Below are 19082 nucleotides of genomic sequence, written 5' to 3' on the forward strand. Positions count from 1 at the left end.
AGTCAAGTATAGAAGAAACGAAAGCATGGATGAGGTTTTCAACAGCAGATGAGCTGAGACAGGGACAAGGCGAGCTATGGAAAAGAGGTGGAAAAGGACCTCTTAGCGATGGTTCAGTTATGAGGTCAGAAACTCAACTTGGATTAAATGTGACACCAAGTTTGCAAACAGTCTAACAAAATCTCAGAGCCATGGAGAGGAATGGAATCAGTCGTTAGGCACTAGAGTTTGGACCAAATCAATGGCTTCAGTCTTGCCAATGTTTAGTTGGAGGAATTTTCTGCTCATCCAGTACCAGATATTGGATAAGCAGTCTAACAAGTTAGCAACAGAGCTGAAATCAAGAGAGGTGGTGGTGAGGTAGACCTGGGTGTCATCAGTGTACATGTGAATACTAACAGAGTCGCATCAAGTACTCATATTTTCATACTAGTTCCTTGCTTTATTCAAAAAACAAAAATTGTTTTTAGTTCCTCAGTAGTCCAAGATAGTCATAAAGGGCTGGATTTTAGGGGGAGGCAATGCCATTGTGGTTATGTCACTGGACCAGTAATCCAGAGGCCCAGGTTAATGCTCTGCAGTCACGGGTTCAAATGGCAGTTAGTGGAATTTAAATACAATTAATAAATCTGGAATTAAAAGCTAGTCTAATGGTGACCACAAAACAATAGTCATAAAAATGCATCGGGTTCACAAACATCCTTCGGGAGAAGAAAATCTGCTGTCCTGATGTGGTCTGGCCTATTATTGATTCCAGACCCAAAGCATCATGAATGATTCTTCACTGCCCTCTGAAATGGCTTGGCACTCAGTTGTATCAAACCACTGCAAAGCCTAAAAGGTATGAAACTGGACACACTGACCTGGGCACCAGAAACAACCACAGCAAACCCAGCCCTGTTGACCCCACAAATTCCTCTTTACTAACATCTGGGGGCTTGTGCCAATATTGGGAGAGCTGTCTCACAGACTAGTCAAGTAACAGCCTGACATAGTCATACTTGCGGAATCATACCTTACAGATAATGTCCCAGACACTACAATCACCATCCTTGGGTATGTCCTGTCCCACTGGCAGGACAGGTACAGCAGAGGTGGTGGCACAGTGCTATACAGTCGGTAGGGAGTTGCCCTGGGAGTCCACAACATCGACTCCGGACAACATGAAGTTGCATGGCATCAGGGCAAACATGGGCAAGGAAACCTTCTGCTGATTACCACGTACTGCCCTCCCTCAGTTGATAACTCAGTGCTCCCCCATGTTGAACACCACTTGGAGGAAGCACTGAGGGTGGCAAAGGCATGGAATATACTCTGGGTAGGGGACTTCAATATCCATCACCAAGAGTGGCTCGGTAGCACAACTATAGACTGAGCTGGCCGAGTCCTAAAGGACGTAGCTGCTAGGCTGGGTCTGTGGCAGGTGGTGAGGGAACCAACAAGAGGGAAAAACATATTTGACCTCACCCTCACCAACCTGCCTGCAGCAGATGCATCTGTCCATGACAGTATCGGTAGGAATGACCACCGCACAGTTCTTGTGGAGACATGGTCCCGTCTTCATATTGAGGATTGTGTTGTGTGGCTCTACCACCGTGCTAAATGAGATAGCTTTGGAACAGATCTAGCAACTGAAGACTAGGCAGCCATGAGGCGCTGTGGGCCATTAGCAACAGCAGAATTGTACTCAAACACAATCTGTAACCTCATAGCCCAGCACATCCCCCACTCTACCATTACCACCAAGCCAAGGGATCAACCCTAATTCAATGAAGAGTGCAGGAGGACATGCCAGAGCAGCACCAGGCATACCTAAAAATGAGGTGTCAACCTGGTGAAGCTACAATACAGGACTACTTGCATGACAAACAGCGAAAGCAGCAAGCTGTAGACAGGGCTAAGCGATCCCACAACCAATGTATCAGAACTAAGCTCTGCAGTCCTGCCACACGTAGTTGTGAATGGTGGTGGACAATTAAATACCTCACTGGAGGAAGAGGCTCCACAAATAGCCCCATCCTTAATGATGGGGAAGCCCAGCACATCAGTGCAAAAGATAAGGTTGAAGCATATACAAGCATCTTTAGCCAGAAGTGCTGAATGGATGATCCATCTTGGCCTCCTCCGGATGTCCCCAGCATCACAGATGCCTTTCTTCATCCAATCCAATTCACTCCATGTGATATTAAGATACTACTGAAGGCACTAGATACTGAAAAGAGTATGGGCCTTGACAATATTCCAGCAATAGTGCTGAAGACTTGAGTTCCAGAACTTGCCGCACCCCTAGCCAAGCTGTTCTAGTGCAGCTACAACACTGGCATCTACTGGCAATATGGAAAATTGCCCAGATATGTCCTATCCACAAAAGGCAGGACGAATCCAACACAGCCAATTACCACCCCATCTGTCTACACTCGATCATAAGTAAAGCGATGGAAAGTGTCGTTGACAGTGCTATAGAGTGGCACTTACTCAGCAATAACCTGCACCAGATCCACTCAGCTCACTACAGCCTTGGTTCAAACATGGACAAAGGAGCTCAACTCCTAAAGTGAGGTGAGAGTGACTGCCCTTGACATCATGGCAGCATTTGACCAAGTGTGGCTTCAAGGAGCCTAGCAAAATTGGAGTGAATGGGAATCAGGAGAAAAACCCTCTGCTGCTTGGAGTCATACCTAGCACAAAGGAAGATGGTTGTGGCTGCTGGAGGTCAATCATCTCAGTTCCGGGACATCACTGCAGGAGTTCCTCAGCATTGTGTCCTAGACCCAACCATCTTCAGCTGTTTCATCAATGACCTTCCCTCCGTCATTATGTTGGAAGTGGCGATGTTCATGGGTGTTTGCACCTAGTGAGCACCATTCATGACTCTTCATATACTGAAGCAGTCCATGTCCATATTCAGCAAGGCCTGGACAATATCCAGGCTTGAGCTGACATGTAGCAAGCAACATTCGTGCCACACAAGTGCCAGGCAATGATCATCCCCAACAAGAGAGAATCCCCCCACTATCAACATCCTTGACATTACAGTTGGCCAGAAACTGAACTGGACTAGCCATATAAATATTGTGACTACAAGAGCAAGTCAAAGGCTGGGAATTCTGAGTAACTCACCTCCTGACTCCCAAAGACTGTCCACCATCTACAAGGCACAAGTCAGGAGTGTGATAGAATACTCTCCACTTGCTTGGATGAGTGCAGCTCTAACAACACTCTGGAAGCTTGACACAATCCAGGACAAGGCAGCCTGCTTGATTGGCACCCCATCCATCACCTTAAACTTTCACTCTCTCCACCACTGATGCACAATGGCAGCAATGTGTGCCACCTACGAGATGCACTGCAGCAACTCACCAAGGCTGCTTCAAAAGCACCTTCCAAACCCACAACCTCTACCATCTGGAAGGACAAGGATGCAGACACATGGGAACAGCGCCTGGAAGTTCCCCTCCAGGCCACTCACCATCCCAACTTGGAAATATATAGTTGCTCCTTCACTGTTGCTGGGTCAAAATCCTAACAGCACTGTGGGTGTACCTACACCACATGGACTGCAGTGGATCAAGGAGGCAGCTCATCACAACCTCAAGGGCAATTGGGATGGACAATAAATGCTAGACTAGCCAGCAATGCCCACATCCTGTGAGCAAATAAAAAAGTTTATGGGGCACCATATTCCCTGGCAGGGAGCTCATCCGTTCAAAAGCCCACTGCCCCGCAGCCATTTTACGCTTGGTGCATGATTAACTTTCTTTGCCCCCATCTGCGGACTACTGTTGTCCAAGCAGCACTAGGTTTGAGCAGTAGCCACTGCTGGGACACAGAAGGGATAATGGGGCCAGACTGACAAGGACGTCCAGGGTATCGGTGGGGTCTGGCTGGCAAACCCTATTAAGAGGGTGAGGGGCTGGGTTTGAGAGGCCAGGGGCTAGGATTAAAGGGCGAAGGGGGGGGTGGATATGGCATTGGGGGCAGGAGCCCCGATGTGCACAGGAGACCATGCAAAGGTAGTCCCCACATTAATTGACCACGTATGGGCCTCAATAGTCCCAACTGTGGGTGGGGTGCCAGACACCTTCCCTGCCCAACATAAAATGAGAGACAGGTAGGCAGTGGGTGGGAAGGTGGTGGGAAGGTCATGCACTGCATTTTATGAGCTCCCCCTCCCCCCACCTTCAAATATGCTGGCAAGAGAGTGTAAAATCCAGCCCAAAATGTTTGTGTCCTATTGGCTATTCTATCAATCGTTAATGTTGTCCTGCAGTCTTAACATCATTAACAGGTATTTTCTAAAAGGCCCCAGCGAATTTCATGATTTTAGAATACCTGGCAGTTTCTCAGTAGTTTTTAGTGTACTGAAGTGACAGATGAATATCCATTAAGACGAAACCTGTCTTGGCCCCTTTCTGTTGGTGTTTAGGTAAATGACTTGTGTAAAGCAATTATCTGTTTTTGAAAAAGTAGCAATGCGTGCGGTCAAGATAGATTGACTATTCTTTACAGGATTTTACCAAAGGGAAATGGAAGCAATCGGAGGATTGAAGGCAATGGTCCTATTTACTAGAGATAAAGTGTTGCTAACGTCAGGAGGAAAGAGGAGAGGCAGGAAGAGGAATCATTGGTTACTGAACCATGGCAACAGGATATCTTTGCAGAGTGAGATAGCACAGCAGGCACTGTTATTTATCAGACTGCAACAGTTCACTGGAATGGGCATTGACTAAAAGGCTATAATTGCAGTTGAGAGTTGTTGGTGTCTTCATGCTTTAACAAATGAGCTCTGTCTTATTACACAGTTGCATTTGTAATTTTTATTTAATTGAATATGTGATAAAGGATTGTACAGTGCTACTAATACTTGCACAGCATATTTTGTTGTGACACACAACCATGACCTGCAAAATTATAATAGCGCTTGAGTGCCCTTTTAGTAAGGGCTGTACTTTAATGCAGTTTACCCAGAACTATTAATTTAGTAAAAGTAGATTTTTATTGCAGGATGTGGTTATTGAAAAACTTCAGCCAAATTCAGTTGTACTATATTTTTGTGCTAAAGAGCGGTTTACAATGCAACCAACTTAAATTTTTTGTTCGCTCACCAAGTTGAATCATCTGCCCCATTGCTATAGAAGTCTGCCAATTCAGCCAATTGTCAAATTTGAAAATAAACATTTAAAACAGTGAAATTATCCACTTTAAATGTAGTTTTATGTGTATATAAAATTCAGGTCAGTTTTTAAAATTGATGTTTTGCATCTTTTCCAAACTGTATTAAAGAAGACTTATTTGGCAAATAATTTATATGTATTTGTGAAATAGTACACCCCCAAGCCACATGATACATTAACATATAATTAAAATCATGGCCTATATTAACGTCGTGTGCAATAGTTGTTTGCAGAAGCTTTTCACGACCACAATTCAGGCTGTATGGCCAAGTTAGGGCTCATAACTGTTCTGGGTGAAAATCAAATTGAAAAACAATCATGACCAAGAATGACACAGGATTAAGGAATGATTGATTTATAAACTTTTTAATCCAAGCATATATAAACTCTGCATGGTGAACTTCTTGAAGTTTAAATAAAATTGAATTAGCTATACTGCTGGAAACTTTTTTCTAAAATTACTATAACATTGTCTCCTTTTATCCATTTTTCTGGTAACCTGATGTATGATGTATCTTTAAGAAGAATGTTATAATGGAAGATCACGTGATCTTAGTATCCAGTAGAGGAGTTGCGTGGGCTACTTCAGTAGTCAGTAGTCTATAGTTAGAGTCTGTAATGTGGAGACAGAGTTTGAGTTGAAAGCACACAAGTGTAGCTGCTGAATACCTTTGTAAATAAACAGAATATGTTTCACCTAAGAAATGTTACTGACCTACTCTTCCCATTGTACCAACTTGGCCATCCCAGAACAAGTATGCAACCCAAATCCATAAGTCCCGACAACATGGTGACCAGGATCCAACAATTTTGAAGTACTGCAAAATAAATTAGTGTAAACTTTTCTGGTTTGGAAATGACATTTCAAAAGTTAGATAGGTGCTTATTTAGTGAGATTTCAGAGGTATTGACAGTGGCAGTACCCTCCACAGTGTTCCCCTCAGGGTAGAGTGGAGCACCAGTCACAGTACCAAGTTGCCTGAAAATTCTTCTCAAGTTGGCTTAAGCTCTACCTTTTCTGGTTGGAGAAGGAAGAAGGCCACTAAATCTCTCATAGGCATTTGTGTCATTTCAACTGGACAGATGGTGTAATGTGATGACCATCATATTAATGCAAAATCACTAGCAATGCTCTTATGTCTCTGTGCTTATGGTTGAACTCACATTGCACAGTATCTGTTTTTATCTAGTCACTGTCTTGAGACAAAAAAAGAGCAAAGTGGCAAAGGGGCAGAAATTCCAAACTTTATCCAATATTTCGCTCTTGCCTATAGCTCTGCAGAGGATATCTTAAACCAAGAAATTGCTTTCCACCTCTTGATGATGCATTCTAGAGCCTGATACCCTCAAAAATGTGTTGAACCTCATCAATGCTGCTGATAACGATAGTTGGAGTAATTTGAAATGATGAATTTAGAGGGCTGCTCAAGACATGTTGGACTTACCTCTTCTTTCTTATCAGATCTCATTACCAATATTCTAAAATTTATAAAAGTTTAGTGTCAAAATTGTCAGTAAATAGTGCTGCCATGTACAATCACCTAACAAGGTACAGCAAAAGGTTATTGCTTATACCTGTTATGTTTGCTTAATACTGGATCCACTTGGTGTTCAAGTATGTGGGAATTCCATACTTATACTGGCTGTTCTTAACAATAAACTTGATGTGGTAATAAGAACTCAGGCCCGAATTTTCACCGTGGTGGGAGAGGCTCTTGTGTGAAAATCCTGGAACTGGCTAAAATTTCTAAGTCCCCCCTCAACACAGCATTTCCTATCTTCGCGGGGACAGGACTAGAGTCTGGCTAGGGTTTGTGCATGCACAATTTGTGGAGGCAGCTGGCCATTTAAATCACCACCTGCCTCCACTGAAGTGGGATTTTGGAAGAACAGTAGTGTTGAATCCAGAGTGTGCAGATTAGAACAAGTAAGAGGAGGCCTGAACTTGGTGGATTTGGATAGCCAGGGTAAGTACCCCTTTGGAGAGCTAAGGTACCCCTTTGGATTTGGTCCCAGAACTTTGGGAGAAGTAAAGCACCCTTTAGAATTGTTAAAAGTGTACATGATTACACATGAAATCATTGGCACTGTCCAGCTGTCAAAGAGCTGTCCAGCTGTCAAGGAAATGTCTAGCTGTCAAGGACTGTTAAAGAGCTGACCACATGTCAATGAACTGTCCATCTGCCAAGGAACTGTTAAAGAGCTGCCTAGCTATCAAACCTGTCAAAGCTATCCCGGGAGTGTCCAAGTTGTCCAGGAGGTGTCAAAGCTGCCCAGCAACTATCAGTCAATGCTGTCAAGCAAATGTTCAAGGATATTGGTGAGTTGGCATGGACGATGTAAGGGCAAAGGGGTGTGGATGGAGGCATGGGTTGGCATGAGTTGGTACTAAGTTGATAAAGGGAGTATGGGGTCCATGGGAGATTGGTAGATGGGGCATTAAGTTGGGATAGAAGTTATGTGGGCCATGGTGGGTGGATGGAGGCATGGGTTGGCATGGATGGGCATAAGGAGTGTGTGGGAGAGGTGAGGGTTGGAGGGATGTTTTTTGTTTTATTATTATTTTTTATTTACTCAAACACAGCGCCAATGCACAGAGGCAGGCCTTGCACCCAGCCTACCTCTGCATTCCAGCAGCCTGCACATTCGTTCTGAGGTGAAGACACAGCCTTCAGCTACAGTAGCACTACATGCAGAATGAGATATTACTTTATTACTGTTAGAATTCAACAACTCCTTGAGTGCAGACACTGTTTCCTCCCCAGTCCATGAGAGCCTTGGTGTGCATATACCATCAACAAGTCATTCATAACAGCATAGCAGGCATCATGCATCCCACCCCCACCCACCCCCACCCTTAGCCCTCTTATCACCTCTCTCTTTCAACTATAGATAATGCCATTTGCAATCTCACTACCTGAGACCTTCCTCCAATCTCACCCCTGCCGATGGAACGGCTCAAGTCACTTGCTACGAGCTCCACAACCACCTCCTCTCGTGGGGTCAGCATGACCAGATTGATAACACCACCTCCTGCCCTGCTTCTCTCCTGCAACGAAATGTCACAGCATGATGATTTAGATTCTCAGGTACACTCATTCCTTCACACTTATGTGCTGTGAGAACTCCACAAGCTGTACAATGATTAGCAGCCAATAGTTTGTGTGCCTTCCACACCTCACCCCGCACCCCCCACCACCCATACCACCAACCCCAACACCACCCCCTACATAGGCCTCAGGGCCAGGTTCAATGTCATTGGTGCATCATGTGACCTCACACTTCTAAGCAGCATACAAAGCATTACCCAGATTGAGCCTTCCCATGACTGGTGTATGCTCATGCCCACAGTGGAGACTTACTGACCCTTACAGATCTTAAAAGATCATTGAATCTGTTTCAACATTGAGTCCAGGCTCTCCAGACGACCCCAACACTATTGACCTCTGCTGTCACCTCCGTCCAGTCTGCTCTGGTCACACTGGGAGGTCTTCTCTTCCCATTGGCAGGCATGAGTACATCCTGCCTGTTACTAACAGCCTGGAGGAGAGCTCACAATGAGTCAACGATGAAACTTGGGGCCATCTTGATCCTTCTTCCCTCCCCATCACCTGGCTTCCTTCTGTTGGCCATCCATGGAGGGAGAAGGATAGTTATCAGTCAGCTGCTCCATATTTCCCCATTTTCATCAGGGTTATGCATAGAGTGCTTTTTTATTGTTCATTCATGGGATGTGGGCTTCGCTCCTTGCTCATCCCTAACTGCCTTCAGAAGGTGGTGGTGAGCTGCCTCCTTGAACGGCTGCAGTCCATGTGGTGTAGATACACCCACAGTGCTGTTAGGAAGGGAGTTCCAGGATTTTGACCCAGTGACAGTGAAGGAACGGCGATATATTTCCAAGTCAGGATGGTGAGTGACTTGGAGAGGAATATCCAGGTGGTGATGTTCCCATCTACCTGCTACCCTTGTCCTTCTAGATGGTAATGGTCATGGGTTTGGAAGGTGCTGTCAAAGGACCCTTGGTGAATTCCTGCAGTGTATCTTGTAGATGGTACACACTGCTGCTACTGTGCATCGGTGGTGGAGGGACTGAATGTTTGTGGATGTGGTGTCATGGCTGCGACTTCCCTGCCAAAGCTTCTTAATTTTGTCCCTCTGTGAAAATAGTTAAGGTGAATTGAAAATTCAGACTCACCTGTGCCAATGCTTGCAAATATTTATACACTGCATCAAAATCCTCTGCCTTCTGGAAAACTCCTACGCCTGGTGTACCTGACACATTCCCATGCCAGGTGTCCCTTTAAATTAGTGGCCATGACCTCTTTCCGGGTCCCGGCCTGCCAGCTCAGTGTCCAGAGGTCCCGCTCTCTAGGTCCCATTGGTTGCACAGGCCACTTTCCTGAAACACTCCGGACTAGAAACCCCCCTGGCGAATGATAATTGGAGGATTGCTGTATTATCCACCATCCTAGAGCAGCTGGGGGTTGGGGGTGGCATTGGGCAGGAGTCGGAGAGCCACTTGCTTCAGAGTCTGACTCCCGCCCACTGTCACAGACCGTATTATTCAGACCTATATATGGAGGAATGTTGATTAGTTTGACTGCAAGCTTGTATTCTACTTGTTTTTAGTGTAGTTTTGTTGTTTCTTGGGGGCTATGTCAGTTATTATGAAGCTGGGGAATCTAGTTTTGCAGCTTTCCTTGTGACACACCTTAGGGAGGAATACAGACAATGCTAGATTAGGGCAATAGTGGTAACAGTATATGGGTGTACTGGGTTCATAAAACCATTTGAATTATAACTTTTCCAAAACCACCCACAAGGGATCACATCATGCTGATCAACCTATGATTGAAATTCTTGAGCACATGAAGTTGTGAAACGTCATTGGTGTACAGGTATGGACAGAAGAACTTGCATTTATGTAGCATCTTTCATGTCCCAAAACACTTCACAGCAAATGAAGTGCTTTTGAAGTATAACCACTTGTATGGCAATGTGGCAGTCAGTTTACACACAGCAAGATCCCACAAACAAGAATGACCTACAAATTATTATTTTAGCCATTTGTGTTTTAGTGGTTGTTTGAGGGATAAATGTTGGCCAGGAAACCAAGAGAAACCAAGTGTTATGGGATCTTTATATTCATCTGAGAGGACAGATGATGATTGATTGGTTTAATTGATTGTGAATGGGAGCTTTTTCCACCAGCAGCAGGTCTGCTGTCAGGATCCAGGACTCATTTTATTAACCTTTGAGATCTTGCAGTGTAGAATGCTTTCATTTAATGCAAGTACCCTCCCTGGTTGTGTACTATTGTTTTTATCTTAGCTGTAAGAAAGATTAAGTTGAGTGGTGCAATGTCTACTATGGTTGGGATAGCCAAATTTCTTGAGAATTGAGGTTCATTGACACTGCTGGTGGCAACACAGGAGAGAAGTGAACTTCACACCAGTGCGCCTCAGACAAACTGGAGAGGAGAAAATACTGGCAAAGACAGTAAAATTCAGTTTGTAATTGGGAGGATGAGGAATCCCTGTACAATGCATGGTGGGGGAATGAATTTGAGGCTGAAAATTAACCTGTGGCCCTGCAGCATTCTAATGCTCACCTTAATTTAAATTATCCGCGTGGAGCACCGTGAAAGGTTTTGGGCCAGATTAGTCATGTGTGGGCAATTGGTTAACTAGAAGGGAGTGCAGCAAGATCAGAATAACAAACAAAGGCAATGGGAGCCAGCAGTGAGAAATGATGGAAAATACAGGTAATGTGAGGGGCAAAATTGAAAATGTGTAGGGGGGAAGAATTTGGACTTGTGGCAGCTCCACTTAGTAGAAGGAAACAAAATGTATAGTAGTAACCCAAAATATGCACAGGAAATGAGTTAACTAGACTTGGTTTGATTTATAAAATAATGTTGTAATTCATCTCACTGAACTCTTTGTATTCTACAAAGCAAAAAGACTAAAATGTTATTCAGCCATTGATGACACTGAGATACTCAACTAAGGTAAGTGGAATAATATTTGCAAAGAGTGGACAGAAATGATCACATGTTATGTAATTGAATACTGTGTAATCCAATGTCATGTGAGCAACCCTCCAGAAATATGTCAACCAGAATTGGCAAGCCTAACTGCAGTGCCAGCTTGATATGATCATCAATATGGTGTAAAGGAAAGCTCTTCTGAAACAGTGTTACATGAATACTTGTATAAACCCAAAGAAGGTTGGGGAGATTTATTTAGAAAGAGATGATATTCTTAGATAGTAGAACTAAATTGGTTTGGCTGTTCAGTTGCAACAGAACCAAAATAGTTGGCAAGGATCCAGAAAGGCTGGAGTAGCGTAGCCAAATTAGCTTTATTGGATGGGGCAAATTTTCACTTTTACCACTGGGCGAAAAACAGGTGGTAGTGATTCAGCTGCTTCAATGGAAATGAAAATCGAACCGGGCATAAAAGAGGCAATCAATTCTCTAACCTTAGCTGTTAAAACTTTAAAATTATCCCGTTGAAATTGCAACGCAAAAGGTAAGACATTCAGTCCATTGCGACTACACGGACTCTTCAACCAGAAAATATGTACTATAATCCCACTTCCCTATGGAATTAGAAATTACAATTTAAAAGATGGCTTGCCATCTCTGTTGATTCTGAAAACTTCAAAAGTTTCACTAAATTTCACTCATCCAATTTGAGAGAATATTTAAAAATCATTTGGAATGGAGATTTCAAATGGTCAACAACTTATTATTATTTTGTGCATGTGGTTGCCACAGGAGAGCCACCGAATTCTATTTCATTTTCCACTGACAGTGTAGTGTTCAAATAAAATATACAACAGACAGTAGATAGCTTTAGGTGATGAATTAAAATTTTATCATGTGGATTAGCAGAATCTTTTACAACTGAGTATCAATAACAAAATTTTGGCAGAAGCTAAGGTATTCTGTGTGAACACTGCTCAGAGTGGATAAAGGGAATGATTGCGTAAAAGAACATTTTGCTTGTGACTGTGTTCCTTGTACTACTGTACGACCTCACTAGCTTATATTTTTAGAATTTTGTAACTTAAAATACAGTGCAAACATTTTATCCCTGGTTCTAACCACATATTAAACAACCAGATATAAACTTGTTTTACAATGTAAAATTTATATTCCAAGATCAATTAACAGCACAGTTTACAAAAAACGTTTTGACAGTTTTCTTCTTTCCAAACACAGCTTCTGTTTAAAGGCAGTTCCTATGTTACAGACACATTTACTGACCTTGACATTAATTTCCATTTGACCGGGGCCTATAATGTATGTGATGTTTTAGTATCTTTGAGCTGTCTGCCATATGTACTCCACCCTTAATGACAGTTAGATGTGATTCAGGGTGAACTTTGTCATCAAACAGGAACTATGTTTATATACAGACACCACTGGGATATGCCAAGTAGCCAAACATCCGCTCAGGAAATGTTCCTTTTGGGAGGCTCCGTTGATGTCTGTAGACCTAGGCTGCGGTAGAAGCAGCAATGCTTGTTTACAGGAATGTTATTCTACAGCGTTTTTGTCTAGAATGGATAGACACTTTGTCTGGGAGCTTGCAAGAAATAGGTGTCACCATTGGTTCAGTGATGGTGCTCACACTTCTTGAGTCAGCAGGTTGTGGATTCAAGACCCACTCTAGAGACTTGAGAATAGAAACTTGGCCGATATTTCAATGCAACGCTGTGGGAGTCGGAGGGGCTGATTTTCAGACAAGATGTTATACTAAGGTCCTCTCAGGTGGATGTTAATATCCCGTGGAAGATGAGCAGGGAAGTCCTGGCTAACACTTATCCCATCCATCAGCCAACACCTAAAAGAGACAATGTGATGATTTATTCCATTGCTGTTTGCAGGATCTTGCTGTGTTTGGCTGCCATGTTTCCTACATTACAACAGTGACAAAAACAAATGAGAAGCCAATTGCAGGCATTAGGTGTACTTCTGTTCCTTGGCTCCAAATTAGTAGTGTTTCACTTTTTTTTGGCAATCTATGATTTATGTTGTCCTTTCACCATTGATGCCAAGATGTGTGATCACTCCTGCTGTACAGAAATTCAGATCTCTGATCCCCATTGAGGTCAAGCAGCCTGGTTTAAATTTCAAACAATGCTTGGCAGTTAATTGTCAGTCACCGTCAGTGGTGCATTCTCCATGGCAACAACACTTGCCAACCACTTGGCACACTCTTTGCATACAGTATTATTGTTTTCCCCCTTATATTGTTATTCTTGCGAGTGTCCTGATGAGCGCAAGATGAAAAGCTTAGACATGCTCTTTTTTCAGCAATATTCAAGATACTAGAAAAAGGCTGGATGAGGGACTTCAGTCACCATGAGCGGTAGTGCCACCACTGACTGAACTGACTGAAACCTGAAGGACATAACTACCTGACTAAGCTTGCAGAAAGTAAAGAGGACAAAAGGCAACGGCCTACTTGACCTTGTCTTCACCAGTTTACCTATCATAGAAGTGTCTGTCCATGACAATATTGGTTTGGTGACCATTGCATGGTATTTGCATAAATAGGTCTTCACAATACCTGTCTTCACAATGAAGATAAAAACATCAGGTTATATCATGCTACTACTGTGCTAGATTAGATTAAGCACGGCTCTAGCAGCTCAAAACTGGGCATCCGTGAGGTGTTGGATACTATTTGCAACAGCAGAATTATATTTCACCACATGCTAGATACCTGAGGAGCAACCATGACTCATTCATGCTGAGACAATAACACTTGTTTGTCATGTTCCAGGTGGACTTACTGGATGATTTGTTTGGAGATGATGGATCCTCTCCAGCTATAACTAAAAACTTTATTGAAGTTTGCTGGGAGACTAGACAAGGAACTATACAATGAGGTGCATTCAACAATTTGAGCCATCACTCAGCATGCCTTTGGTCTGTCAAAAACTCAATTCTGCTGCCTCAACAGATCTAGGTGGTAAGGCATCATGTGCTCTCTCATGGTTCTCACAAATTTTGCCAGAACACTTCATAATTTTGCCTTGGCCAGAGGGATCCAGCTGTAGCAGCTTAATCAATACTAGACATGAAGGAGAACAGGCTCATTTGGAAAGACCCAGCAATTGGAAAAACACCTGCTACTTCTGGAAAAATCAGGAGCAAACTAACAGGGACAACTTTTCATTACCTAAAATCAAGAACTCCCCTGAAAACATGGCATCATATCTAAAAGAACCTCCTTCTCCTCAGTTTTGTTGAAGGGTCATGAGGACTCGAAACATCAACTGTGCTCTTCTCCACCGAGGCTGCCAGACCTGCTGAGTTTTTTCAGGTATTTCTGTTTCTGTTTTTGTTTTGGATTTCCAGCATCCGTAGTTCTTTGCTTTTATCTCCTTCTCTTCCGGCAGCTTCTGACTTTCAAGTAAATTTCACAGATAATCACAGGCCCAGCAAAATAAGTCAAGCATTAAGGGCCAAATTTTAACTCTATGTAAGTGGTTGGGGTTTTCAGTGAGTTAAAATTGGGCCCTAAATCTTGAAAATGTTGGCAGCATCTGTGGACAAAAACAGCTGAGTTAATGTCTTCATCAAAACTCATCTACTCTCTACACAGATACTTCCTTCAGTGTTTCCAGAGTGATTTTTTTCTTTCATACTTTCAGAATCTGCAGTTCTTTTGCTTCTGGGATATTGAAACCTGTGGAACTACTAAGACCTCTACCTCCTCTACCATATGAGCCCAGCCACAAATGGATCTTTTTGTTGGGTATCCACACTTGTGTACATACATTAGTTGGACCTTGAAAGCATGTGCAAGCAGTGGGCAGAATTGCCCACCTATTATGGTTCCATCATCATGTTAGCCTAGAGAAAACCTAGGCCTGGATCTTTAATAAAATTGTAATTGATGGTTGACAGCACTGATTATATACACTAGTCACTTTATTTAGTTAATTACTGTAGAACCTACTTTAGTTTTGCAGATATCACGTTCAACATTTCTACTTCTATCAAAACATGGAAATTGATCCAATTAAGTTGACAACATGTGAAGATTTTAGAAATGTGATGGAAAATAAAAGGGGACTAAGACAGCAGCATAGAATACTAATGCTGAACAATGACACCACTATTTCTTATGTTTCTCTTGAATCTGTTTTCCCAGGAAATGCACGAGTGAGGGGGCAAGCAGGGCTTCTCTCTGAGCGCCGAGGGTCGTACCCAGTCATTGATTTTCGCCTTCTGAATAGTGAGTACCACAACAGAATACTTGAGACAAAAACCCACAGGATCCAGAGTTTTTTATTCACAGCACATGGCTGCTGCTTTTGCTGAATTCCTGCAAGGGGATGCTTTCTTGTGAATTTGCAGTAAAATTAAAGTGAGGAAGTTTACTGTCTGGCCATTCATCATGGATTCCCCTTTTGAAACAAAATTGCATTTGTGTCAGAAATTGACTGCGCTAATTAACTGCATTTATCCAGTTATATCATGCATACTTAAAATTTGAATTTAAATAAGAGATGGGTCCCATATATGTAGTACAAATGGCAACTGTTTGAAGAAAAGCCTCCGGCCCTGTGAGCCAATGCTGTTGTTTATAGCTTCACATCATCCAAATTGCCCGTAGGTTAACTTCTGTTACCTCAAAAACGGAGGGTTTTCTCTTGAAGAGAAGTATGTTTGGTTAAAGGTTGACTGCAGTTCATCATCCTGTGTACCAAATGTACTTCCCTGCAAGAGAAAATCCTCAGTTGATGAGGTAATAGAAGTTAACCTACGGGCAATTTGGATGATGTGAAGCTATAAACAACAGCATTGGCTCACGGGGCCGGAGGCTTTTCTTCAAACAGTTGCCATTTGTACTACGTATATGGGACCCATCTCTTATTTAAATTCAAATTTTAAGTGCCCATTATATAATTGGATACAGTTTATTAAAATTTGGTTTGGATATCCTATCTAGCAAGCCCCCTAAAGTACTGCTCACAGAGAACCTAATTAAAGATTTTTTTATTTTGGGGAGGGAGAGGGAAAAGAGAGAGGGCCATTTTGTGCAAACATAGATCATATAAGCAGGAGCAATCTAATGACTATGTTTGAGTCCATCTGCGGAAAATTAATAGGGAACCTATGACAAATTTCAGTGTCTAGAGATCAGCCCCCGATACATGCTAACTCTGCCCTACACTTTACAGATAATAAGAATCACTTGTGCTGTTTTCAATGGCAGTGTACAAAACTTGATTAAATCAATAGTGAATCGAACACAACCCTTTTTTTCAAAAGAAAAACACTCTGACATTGTATATAATTAGCAAAAATTGTAATAATTGCTGGTCTGCTTTACAGCAAAGTGACGCATGTACTCATGTAGGCCCTGGCAGTGACATCCCTACCAATGAACTCAATAATAGCAACCAGTTGTGTGTGACAAATACTGTACGCTAATCCATTTTCAAGCATATGCAATTCTTGGCTTGCATGCTTTGAAGTGTAATTCTGGATCTTTGCAAATCTCTTGGAAAATTTTCATGTCAAATAATCTCTGCTATTGGCAAAGCACAAAATTAAAGCACTCAAATGATTAAAGTCCATTTCCTATGCTGACTCTGAAGCATTCATATGCACACCGCACTGTAGCACCTGCTTCCGGCTTCATGTAGTGTAAGCTTCAAATAGGAAACCTTCAAAGAGAACGAAGCACACACATTGACTTTATTAAATTGCTGGAATGCTTTTGACGTATGAAAGGCTTTGTTTTAGGTTGCTCAAATGCAAATTTGCAATGTCTTATTTAAACAGCACCGAGCAAACATTTGTGATAACGCAAAGTCTTTGGCCGTAACTTCCATGCTCCAGGGCAGTGTAACTGGGGGGGTACCCCAAAGATGCGCTGGAGAACCCTGCCCCTGGAAGTTCCCAGGTAAGGTTTGCAAGGCAATTGCCCAGGAAAAGCAAACCTTCGATGCCCTGCACTGGGCACCTGTCCAAAAATGCAATATAAATCACAAACTTCAGATAGTTCCAACTGTGTTACAGCAGTAGTTACACAAAAAAGGTTAGAAGAATGGAAAGCACTTCCAGCTTCTGGGTAACTATGTATACACCCACACCAGCCCTCCATGGGATGCCCTATGCCCCACCCGCATCCCCACCGCCCCCCCCCCACCACCGATGACCATCTCCCACAGGATGCCCCCGACACCCCCACCACCCCTTACTACCCTCATGCTCCCAACTACTCCCACACCCACCCATGGGGCTCTCTCCCCACCCAAGGAATCCCTCCCACAGGATCTCCCCTGAACTCCCCCACTCCTGACTAACCCCTGCCCCCATGGGACACCCTGCCCTCCCCAGGACACCCCAAACACCCGACTACACCCCCCCCCCCCCCCCACGATCTGGCCTACCTGACCTGACCTCGCACCCCCCTCCCCACCCATCCTCCCAGTGACTGTCCACACCCCCCCCGCTGACTGCCCACCGCCCAACCGTCTGCCCCCTCTGCTGACTGTCTGGCACCCCTCCCCCAACTGTCCAAATCACACCACCCCCTTCAACTGGCACCCCCAGATCCAGCCACCACAACCCCCCACCGCCACCAGATGTCAGACACCACCCCTCCCTCCCTCCCAGGCTGTCCAAACTCCTAACTGCCCCCTCCACCTAGTGGCCGACCACCCCCATTCCCTCTGGTTGCCCGATGCCCACCTCAACCCCTGGCCGACCAACTGCACCCCCCCACCCCCCCCCCACCAACCAACCAAGTGCTTGACACCCTCACACCCCCACCCCGCCCCCACGCCCGCAAATTCTAACTACTTACCTGAGAAACCCACCTTCTCCCGGGCAGGACCTTTAAACTCACCTGATTTACAGCAGCCAGTGCCGTAAAAAAGGGGATGTGGCCTCCTTGCCTCCAATTCAGCAGCGCTTGAATTGAAAGCCTCAGGAACACGTTACCCTGCACAAGTCTTGCCCGGCCTGAGTCGGAAGGTCGGGCGAGACAGGATCGAAAAGATTAGAAGGTAAAAAAAGTATGAGTGGAATGGCAATCCAACTCTGATTACCATTCTGCGAAAGTCCTGGCCCGAATTCAAGTTACTAATTAGGAATTGTTACTCTTTTGCATGCACTATTATTATATTTAATGGTTATATTTTATTTCTGTGTGAAATGTTAACTGTCTATCAAAAAGCCACTCCTTTGTGCTTTACATATTGTGAAGTCTTTTAAAGCATTCATATTTACAGTTTCACTACATGTACCGCATGGAGGACATTTTCTTCTATTGTGTATCAAGATCTCAAAATGTTTACCATTTATTAGTTCATTAAAAAGTAATATCAGGGTAGATTATTTTGGATTGGCTTGTTTAAAACAAAACCAAACATTCCATGTCAGTAAGCTCAAGACTATGACTTTCTTTACTTGGTATGTACATGAAATCAGCTGGCTCCCAACATTCAGCGACATGTAAAGCTGCATAGGCTGGCTTGATTTGGCATATATGGCCATGCGAAGTGGGTGGAGTGGGTGAGCAGGTTTCAGGGCTGAGGGCAAGAGGGCTCGATGTCTTAAGAAAACAACTGGGACAAAGTCCCAGAGAACCGAGGCAAGCCTTTGAAATAGCCCGCCTTAGCACTTGGCAGTCCCAGCAGCCATCTCCTATCTGCATCCGGGGAAAGCGGGCCTGACCCCATCCCGCCATTTGGGGCACTTTTTCCCGAGAGGGGCATGGCGAACCAGGAAATTTCCCAACCCCCGTGACTTGATTCAGGAGTGAAAATCCAAGCCAATCTTCATGAGCTCCTCGTACTTACTGTTGGAGGTGAGAGTGGAATAGACAGGGAAGAGGCATTTAAGAAGATGGTTTGCGGTGGAAAAAAGAA

General features: G+C 43.7%; 1 protein-coding gene across 4 annotated transcripts in view; it reads left to right on the forward strand.

Moving 5' to 3' along the window:
- Positions 1 to 19082, forward strand: part of LOC121277904 (cAMP-specific 3',5'-cyclic phosphodiesterase 7B-like) — a 228499-nt gene that overhangs the window by 139366 nt on the left and 70051 nt on the right. For 2 of the 4 annotated variants that reach the window (XM_041187728.1, XM_041187726.1), the window contains exon 3: positions 15350 to 15433. The exons of 1 other annotated variant lie outside the window; for it this stretch is intronic. In XM_041187728.1, the coding sequence (XP_041043662.1) occupies positions 15350 to 15433 (84 nt within the window). Of the gene's footprint in view, positions 1 to 14000; positions 14162 to 15349; positions 15434 to 19082 lie in introns of those variants that run through there. One more of the 4 variants, XM_041187727.1, reaches the window with a different exon arrangement.

Source organism: Carcharodon carcharias, chromosome 5 (assembly GCF_017639515.1).
Source record: "Carcharodon carcharias isolate sCarCar2 chromosome 5, sCarCar2.pri, whole genome shotgun sequence".
Taxonomy (NCBI): Eukaryota; Metazoa; Chordata; class Chondrichthyes; order Lamniformes; family Lamnidae; genus Carcharodon; species Carcharodon carcharias.